The sequence below is a fragment of the Microcaecilia unicolor genome, chromosome 11, assembly GCF_901765095.1.
Source record: "Microcaecilia unicolor chromosome 11, aMicUni1.1, whole genome shotgun sequence".
Classification (NCBI taxonomy): domain Eukaryota; kingdom Metazoa; phylum Chordata; class Amphibia; order Gymnophiona; family Siphonopidae; genus Microcaecilia; species Microcaecilia unicolor.
This window is the reverse complement of record NC_044041.1, coordinates 124542772-124552689: the sequence shown is the minus strand read 5'-3', so window position 1 is coordinate 124552689 and position 9918 is coordinate 124542772. Positions and strand designations below refer to the sequence as shown.

Below are 9918 nucleotides of genomic sequence, written 5' to 3'. Positions count from 1 at the left end.
CACTGGGAACACTAAGCATTTATTGCAGAAAAGCCCAAGCCAGAACAGATGATAGCAGTGTGTACACTTGATGACCCATAATTTCATTAATCAAGCCACAATCCTGAAGAAATAGAGTAAAGCCTTGGTGATCATACGATGAGCCTTCTTTTGAAAGTTTCCCAGAGTCCGTTTTCCCCATTTAGCTCAGTTATTGCAGAAATAGCCCTCAAATTGGGACCCGCAAACCAGATTGCCATCTGAAATGTTGTATGCATGCATTTCGACCTGTTGAGCTACGGTTGGAACTCTCTCTCCTTCATGGAGGCTGGATATTTGCATTAGCCCGACTGAAATGTGGAAGCCAGGCTTGGGAGTGAAAGCCTGATCTCCCACATGGCAGCATGCAACTCTGCACTCATCCATTGGCTGGTCCCGACTGGAACATACTTAACAGCAATTGCAAGAAACCCAACTCTTGACCTTCAGTTAATTTCCTACATGCAATTATCCTCCACAAATTTCAGGAGAGGGAGTTCCAAGAGGGGTTCTTGAGGCCTAAAACAGGGTATATCCTCTGCCAGACGATTCAAAGAGACCTTGGTGGCTTGCAACCAGGTTGCCAAGTCTTTTAAACCACAATGGCAAACAAAACTTGTGTCTGTCAGGTCCAGCAATGAAAGGGATGGGAGCATATCCAGGCCTGATGGAGTGAGTGTGACAAGATTATTGTCATTCAACCGCAGAAATTTCAAGGATCTTAGGTCCTGGAACAGGTTTTCAGGGAGCGAGACAATGACATTTCCTGAAAGGTCCAGATTACGGAGGGCTTCCAGTCCTTGGAAAAGTCCATCAGGTAAGAAGGAGAGGTAAGTTTTGGACAAGTTTAAGGAAATAAGTTTATCCAGTCCATGGAAAATGTTCCAGCAGGTTCCAGATCGCCACACAACCTCCAGGGAGTTGTAGGAGAGATCCAGCACACGCAGATGATTGTTCTGAGGGATAGTATTCTGTGAGCCAATAGAACATCTTGAAATCCAGTTGTGAGATAAAAGCAAGAATTCAAGAGTGGGGATTGCCATTAAGTCCCAAACTTCTCCCAAGTTCTCCAGGCGGTTATAGGCCAAATCAATAAGTGTTGCATTGCCGGCAAATGTCTGGATGCCAATAGTGTTCTTGATGCGGTTTTCCTCCTAGAAGTACCTGTTTAAGGTTTGGAAGTTGTGTAGGTGGGATCTGCAAGAGAGAGTTGTCTCGCAAATCCAGGGTTTGGATGGAGTCCAAACCGCTCAGTGCACCATATTGAATAGCCCCAATGTGGTTTGACTTCAGGCTCAAATAACGAATGGGTGATGACCTCAGACTTTCAAAACTGTCACTGTAGATCTCTCCAAGCAGGTTATGTGATAGGTTCAGCATGACAAGACTCTGAAGTCCAGCAAAAGCATGATGGCTCACCTTATTTATCTTATTGAAGGCCAGATTGAGTACATTCAGTTGAGGGAACACAAAGAACACGTAGTCATTCAGCTCAAAAAGTGAACCATGGGAGATATCCAATGAGAATATATTGCTTTCATTTAGTCCAGAGAATGTAGTTGCACCGATATCCTGTAAATTACTGAATCCAAAGGAGCGTCCAATACCTCCTGGGTATTGCATTTTCAGATGCCAGATTTGGGTTCCCAATACAGTTGTAAAGAAACGTTCGGCACTCTCTACATTCCAAGGATTGGAAGAGATGTCCAGGGTTTCTATAGTGATGTTGTAGAAGGGATTGGAACAAGTGTATTCATTCTCCCAGGGCTCTCTGTAAGACAATCTGTTGGAGGACAGGTCCAGCAGAGACAAATGATGCCCATGGAGGTTCTGTAAATCTTCTCCACACACCAATTCAATCTTGTTGAGTTTCAAATGCAGGGAGCTTAGCATTTTCAAGTTCTGGAAAGTGGGGTCAGGCCGTAACCTCTTGATTTGGTTTGCACTGAGATCAAGCTTCTTCAAGGACACCAGGTGGCGGAAATAACCCCTTTCCAGGATAGTGTCATTAATACCATTGGAATCCAGCAAGAGCACTTCTAGTTTTCTCAACCCGGAAAATGAATCAAGATGTAGGGATATCTTTTTATTTCCACCAAGGTCCAAGAATGTTAGATTGTGGAGATTCCTGAAGGCATTTTCACCGACATGGAGGAAGCCTGATCCCTGCAGGCCCAGCGTCAGGGTCCTGATATTTTCCAGCCTGGGGAAGGAAGACTCCATGATGTCAGAAATGCGGTTGAAGGACAAGAAGAGGATCTCAGTGGATGGGTCTATCTCAGGTACTGTTGAATGTCCTTGAGCCTGGCAGTTAGACACCACAATTGACTTCATGAAGGTAGGGTGACAGTTTTGTGTTGCTGCATTGGCAGCAGCACCCAAGAGGAGAAGCAGGCTCCACAGCAGCATTGTGCCTGAAAAAAGGGGGGGAAAGTTGTGTTACTTATGTGTACAATATTCTTTATTCTGGAATTTGTCATAGAAATTATTAGCCCTCATTCGAACTGTAGATACCATCCGTAATGTCATATCTATAGTTGACCCTTTCTCTAAACATTGTGTGTGTGTGTGTGTGTATATATATATATATATATATATATACATATATATATATATATATACACACACACAATCTCAGTAGAGCTGCTAAGAGGCTGCACTTACAAGAGAATGTGACTTCAGTAAAGGCAATGTACACAGATCATTTGGAAGGCGGGGGGAGGGTCAATGATGTTGACAAGTAACATTTCCACCAAGATGGGTTTTTTTGCACACACACATATGTGTGAGACAGTGGAAATGCCATTATCAGAGGTTGGAACACCCAAAATAAGACAATGCAAGCATGTATGGGACAGATACAGGGTGAGGGAGGAACATGGTGATCAGAAAGTTGTTAAGCTGTGTAGGGGGAGAACAAGGCCAACTTGTTCAGAAGCCTAAAATTCCAATAAATAGTAAGACTAGGAGACTAGGCATCTAAATGGCAGATGAAGTTTAATGTGAACAAGTGCAAAGTGATGCACTAGGGAAAAATATTCCTATCAATGGGCACATGATACTGGATTCCACAGCAGGGACCATCTCCTAGGTAAAGGATCATGGGGTAAATCTGGACAATACATTAAAACTTCCTGCTCAGCATGTAGCTGTGTGATCAAAAAAATATACAGAATGTTAGGAATTATCTGAAAAGGGATGGAGAACAAATCACAATATCATTATGCCTCTCATATGAACTAGCTCTGTGGGTGTCTGAGCACCCCCCAATATTTTTATCTGTAAGTTTGTAGATCTGGAGCAGCAAGCTGTCTGCTGCAGAGATACAGGAAAACACAGGAAAGGAAGTGATTCTATAATCTAGCCATTACTGCTCCCACCTTCCCCTGCAGCCTGTTGGCTGGCTTCTGCCTCCCCCTGCAGCTTGTCCCAAGGAGGTTTTATAACAGGAGACAGCATGAGCCTATCTGGCCCATTGTGTGGGCTGAAGGCAGTAGGTAGAGCTTGCCATCCTATTGAGGGATGCAAAACATTTGCAGACACCACTGAACTCAATACAAACTTGTGCGGTTTCTATTGTTTTATTAAACCTCCTTAGTTTTGCATTCTTTCTGTTAGGAGGGGCCTTGTAGGGGGGGGGGGGAGGTGAGGGGGAGGAGGAGGTAAAGGGAATGTGTTTGTGTGTGTGTGTGAGAGAGAGAGGTGGGGTTGGGGAGTTTACGTGGGGTTTGTGAAGGGGGGGAGGGAAGGGTTATATTCAAAATGTATTTGTCAGTGTTCCATAGCTTGCTTTGTTATTTTCAGTGCTGTATTGTGGTTTTCAGGGCTACTCTATATGCCTTTATTTTTGCTTATAATGACAATAAAGATATTTCTATTTAAAAACAATAGCAATGCTTATTACTCCCTACATGTGGATTTTTTTTATTTGACAGCTTCCCATATGTACATATATATCATGAAATAAAATTGGGAATCACTAAAACAGCATAAAAAAATATTGCAGCTGGTAGAAACAAATCACCAAATGTGGATGGATCTAACGCTCTACCTTATATTCGCTTGAATCTTATGTAAATACACATATTTATTTAATTTTTATACAGAGGAAAAAAGGCCTCAGCTGTTGAAGGTTTTAGCTGTAGCAATCACTTGCTGCTTATCAGCAACAGCTCCTTCTGACTAAGACCAACCATTGGTCAAAAAAACATTGGCCAGAAAATGCCTAATTTTTCTTTTAATGGCTATTTGCGTGCTCTGTGCGTTATCTTTTTGGTCCATTTTTGAAAAAAAAACAAAACAAAAAAAAACATCCATGTGAAAAATGCACAACATCAAGCCATTGGGATGTGGAGGAACCAGCATTCTTAGTAGACTGGCCACACAAACCTCCCAGAAGAGCAGTGGGGCACCCTAGGGGGCACTGCAGTGGACTTCACCTAAAAGGTGTACACATCTCACCATTGCTCCCTTCTATTGTATAGTGAGCCCTCCAAAATCCACCAAAAACCTACTGTACCCAACTGTATACCACTACATTAGTCTTATGGCTGCAGGTGTCACCCGGAGAAAACTTTCCTTCACTCAACGTGTAATTAAATTCTAGAATTCGTTGCCAGAGAATGTGGTAAAGACGGTTAGCTTAGCGGAGTTTTAGAAAGGTTTGGACGGCTTCCTAAAGGAAAAGTCCATAGACCATTATTAAATGGACTTGGGGGAAAATCCACTATTTCTAGGATAAGCAGTATAAAATGTTTTGTACATTTTTGGGATCTTGCCGGATATTTGTGACCTGGATTGGCCACTGTTGGAAACGGGATGCTGAGCTTGATGGACCTTTGGTCTTTCCCAGTATGGCAATACTTATGTGCTTATGTACTATATGTGGGTACAGTAGGTTTTTGGTGGTCTTGGGGGGGCTGACACTTTCCACCACAAGTGTAACAGTTAAGGTGGATTATTAGCCTGGGTCTCCTTCTCCACAGTGCACTGCACACTGACCACTAGGCAACTCCAGGAACATGCTAATTACTCTGGCTATAACATACATATATAATAAGTACATAAGTATTGCCATACTGGGAAAGACCAAAGGTCCATCAAGCCCAGCATCCTGTGTCCAACAGGTGTGCGCTAAAAACGTGAACATGCCTTAGTAAAAGCCCCCTTAAATGCTTTGAAAATGAGCCCCCTGGCATTATAAAGATGGAATATTTTGAAATTAAATGGAAAATTAAACTCTTCTTTCATTGGAGCACATGGAATCACATCTTCATTTCGTCTCTTTTGTAGAAGTTTACATTTTAAATACACAAATAGATTATTCTGTTTTAAGCATGTTTCAGGGACAAGTGATTTTATAAGTCAAAATAATAAAAATAAATATTTTCTTTCATGCATATCTCTCATTTGTTTAAAATAACTAAATGGTCTCTAAGCCCCTAATGCAGTCCATTGTTGTTTTTTTTTTAACATATATTTTGACCTTGTGATGATTTATACTGCATCAATACTGAAAAATCTTTTTTATTTATTTGGTTGTTATTACAAATAGTAACTATTTTATTTAGATTGTGAACCCAAGTTTATTTTTGGAAAGGAGTTATGAAAAACAGATCTACAGTTTTGAATCTGCTGAGTACCTGTACCTGGACTAGCCAAGTCTGTTGATCATTTGATAGACTTCAGTCTGACTAGTTTTATCTTATGTTTAGAGAGAAATAGCACCCATAAACGACAGGCATTTTGCCTTCTGATGTAAATACAGCTCAGCATGATTTGTTATCCCTTTGTAACAGGCATTAGCACTTAAATGGATTCTCCTGAATGCCCAAGACAGCCTCTTTTGAAAAACCACAGTGACCTCTAATTTTGCCTACATCACACAAATGATAAACATGCCACTCACTCTCTTCAGGGCACTGAAAAGTCACCATGCATCTACAAAGCACTAATAATATAAATGTATGGCAATATGGTATAGCAATCAGTACACATTTAATTGAGACCATATTCTACTTCCACCACCCTATGCTCAGGATTTACACTGAAAGTTCTTTGGATAGGGGACATCCCGCCACGGGAAATGTCTTATAAATGACTGTGTACACTGCTAATATTCTTGCAGTCATAGTGAATACTCACGGCTCAGCTGAAGGCTGATTTGCTCTGCACTGCAGGGACAAAGGGAATGGCAGTCCTTATTGATCCTGTGACAATTCTTGCAGCTGCTTTTTCAAGCCTATTTAACCTCTCATCTGGCAGTTGATGGTGACAAATGTCTCAGGAAATGCAGTTCTGCTGGCCTGGGCTGTTTGCTTGGGGAATACACAGAAAGGGAAGTTTCGGGGAGAAACCCTGCCTTAGGAACATCTTTCATAATCACTTCCTATCAGGCTTAGGCAAATCACAGATAACCTTAGGTGATTTCAGAAACTCCAACGGTGAACAACATGTCCTAACTGTCAACAGTCTCTCTGAAATTCCTGGGTCTGTGAAAATCACACCACAATGCTGAAGAGCACATAGCATCAATAATCCTCATACTTTCCACATAAGAATAGCCATACTGGGTCCGGCCAATGGAGGAGTGGCCTATTAGGGTGGTTAGGGTGGTGGACTTTGGTCCTGGGGAACTGAGTTAGATTCCCAGCACAGGCAGCTCCTTGTGACTCTGGGCAAGTCACTTAACCCTCCATTGCCTGCCGCATTGAGCCTGCCATGAGTGGGAAAGCGTGGGGTACAAATGTTACAAACAAACAATGTCCATCTAGCCCAGTATCCTGCTTCCAACAGAGGCCAATCTGGCCACAACTACCTGGCAGAAACTCAAACAGTAGCAACATTCCATGCTACCAATCCCAGGGCAAGCAGTGGCTTCCCCATGTCTGTCTCAATAGTAGACTATGGACGTTTCCTCCAGGAACGTGTTCAAACCTTTTAAAAACCCAGATACATTAACCACTGTTACCACCTCCTCCAGCAACAAGTTCCAGAACTTAATTATTCTTTGAGTGCAAAAATATATTTCCTCCTATTTGTTTTAAAAGTATTTCCATGTAATATCATTGAGTGTCCCCTGGTCTTTGTATTTTTTGAAAGAGTGAAATATCAATTAACTTTACCCATTCTACCCCAGTCAGGATTTTGTAGACTTCAGTCATATCCCCCCTTAGCCTTCTCTTTTCCAAGCTGAAGGCCCTAACCTCTTTAGCCTTTCCTCATATGAGAGGAATTCCATCCCCTTTACCATTTTGGTTGCTCTTCTTTGAACCTTTTATAATTCCACTCATCTTTTTTGAGATATGGTGACCAGAATTGAATGCATTACTCAGGGTGAGGTTGCACCGTGGAGCAATTATGGAGGCATTATAATACTGTTGGTCTTATTTACCATCCTTTCCTAATAATTCCTAGCATCCTGTTTGCTTTTTTTTGTTCCACCACCGCACACTGGGCAGAAGATTTCAGCATATTGTCTACAATGACACCTAGATCTTTTTCTTGAGTGCTGACTCCTAAGGTAACTATGATTCAGTTTATTCTTCCCAATGCGCATCACTTGCATTTGTCCACATTTAATTTCATCTGTCATTTGGATGCCCAGTCTTCCAGTTTCCTAAGGTCTTCCTACAATTTTTCAATCTGCCTGTATTTTTGACAACTTTGAATAGCTTTGTGTCATCTGCAAATTTAATCACCTCACTCGTTGTTCCGATTTCCAGATCATTTATAGATATGTTAAATAGCACCAGTCCCAGCATAGATCCCTGCTGCACTCCACTATTCACCCTCCTCCATCGAGGAAAAATGGCCATTTAACCCTACCCTCTGTTTTCTGTTCAATACCAATTCCTAATCCACAAAAGGACATTGCCTCCTATCCCATGACTTTTTAATTGTCTCAAGAGTCTGTCATGAGGAACTTTGCCAAAAGCTTTCTGAAAATCTAGATATACTACATCAGCCAGCTCACTGTTATCCATATGTTTATTCATACCTTGAAATAAATTAAGCAAATTGGTGAGGCAAGACTTCCCTTGACTGAACCCTTGCAGACTCTGTTCCATTAAACCATATTTGTCTCTGTGTTTCGTAATTGTATATTTTATAATAGTTTCCACTATTTGGCTGGCACTGAAGTCAGGCTACGAGTCTGTAATTTCCTGGAACCCTTTTTAAAAAATTGGCATTACATTGGCCACCTTCCAATCTTCAGGTACTGTGGATGATTTAATGACAGGTTACAGATGACTATCAGCAGGTCAGCAATTTCATGTTTGAGTTCTTTCAGTACCCTGGGGTGTACACCGTCCAGTCCAGGAGATTGATCACTCTTTTTGCTGAGTTGGCTCAGTATATCTTCCAGGTTCACTGAGGTTTCTTTCAGTTCTTCTGCATTGTCACCCTTGTGGTAGAAGACCAAAACAATGGCCTTGTCCTCCCTGAGTGCCCCTTTTGCTCCAAGAACCAGTCCATGATCTAATGGTCCCCAGTTGCTCCAAGAACTGGTCATTTATTACATCTAGTAGTTTTACCTCCCTAGCGCAACCTGATGTAACATTTATCCAGGCAACTACAACTCATCGACACTCCTCCCTTACTTTGGTCATCTTCTTTCTATAACTGCTTGATCAGATCGCTGTTAGCCTGTTATCATTGATATCTTTATACCACTAAATGTACTCTTACCCTGAAATGGTGATGCCATGACAGGTTTTTGTAAGCCACATTGAGCCTGCAAATAGGTGGGAAAATGTGGGATACAAGTGCAATAAAAATAAAATAAATAAATAAAAGTAATTGAAATCACCTATTATTATACTGTTTGCCCAAGTTGCCAGCTTTCCTAATTTCTGTAAACAATTCTGTCATCTGTCTGTTAGCTCTGTCCTGGTAGACAATAATCCCTCCCTTTAACATTACACAGCAGTGAAATGTATTTATTTGCATTTGTATCCACATTCCCCCACCTATTTGCAGGCTCAATGTGGCTTTGTTAGCATTGTCAAATCAAGATATAGATACAGTTAGTAATGTGGAGCGATTGAGGGAAGGGAGAGTTAGGGTATTTATAGAGGTGGGTGTTCATAGTTGAGTGGTTGGTGAGGTGACTCAATGAGGTTGTATGTTCTCGTTTGTAGGCCTTGTTGAAGATGGATGTTTTCAGAGATTTTCGAAGATAGTTGTGTCTTTGATTGCTTTCAGGTCAGTAGGTAATGCATTCCAACACTGCGTGCTCTTGTAAGAGAAGGTAGTGTCATGGCGCCAGCTTGTATTTAAGTCCTTTGCAGCAGGGTAGTGTAGTTGAGAAATTTGCGGAATGATCTGTGGCGTTTCTGGGAGGTCAGGTCCACGAGTTTTAGCATTGTACATAGTAGATTGACGGCAGAAAAAGACCTGCACGGTCCATCCAGTCTGCCCAACAGATAAACCTCATGGTGCTACTTTTAGTGTATACCTTACCTTGATTTGTACCTGTCCTTTTCCGGGCACAGACCGTATAAGTCTGCCCAGCACTATCCCCGCCTCCCAACCACCAGCCCCGCCTCCCACCCCCGGCTCTGGCACAGACCGTATAAGTCGGCCCAGCACTATCCCCGCCAAACCACCAGTCCCGCCTCCCACCACCGGCTCTGGCACAGACCGTATAAGTCTGCCCAGCACTATCCCCGCCTCCCAACCATCAGTCCCACCTCCCACCATGTAGATTGGTGCGTCTGCATGGATGATTTTGTGTACAATCGTGCAGATCTTGAACGCAATGCGTTCCTTAGGTGGGAGCCAGTGAAGTTTCTCTCTTAGGGGTTTTGCGCTTTCAAATTTAGTTTTTCCAAATATGAGTCTGGCGGCTGTATTCTGGGCAGTTTGGAGTTTTTTGATTGTCTGTTCTTTGCATCC

At 42.1% G+C, this 9918-nt stretch overlaps 1 protein-coding gene across 1 annotated transcript; it reads right to left on the bottom strand.

The window, feature by feature from the left end:
- LOC115481045 (toll-like receptor 5) lies at nucleotides 1–6336 on the bottom strand. The gene is made up of 2 exons (XM_030220036.1): nucleotides 6163–6336; nucleotides 1–2432 (listed from the first exon to the last, which is right to left on the bottom strand). Exon 2 carries the CDS (start codon nucleotides 2425–2427, stop codon nucleotides 1108–1110), a length of 1320 nt encoding a protein of 439 aa, XP_030075896.1. The 5' UTR covers nucleotides 2428–2432; nucleotides 6163–6336; the 3' UTR covers nucleotides 1–1107.
- Nucleotides 6337–9918: the final 3582 nt, after the last annotated feature.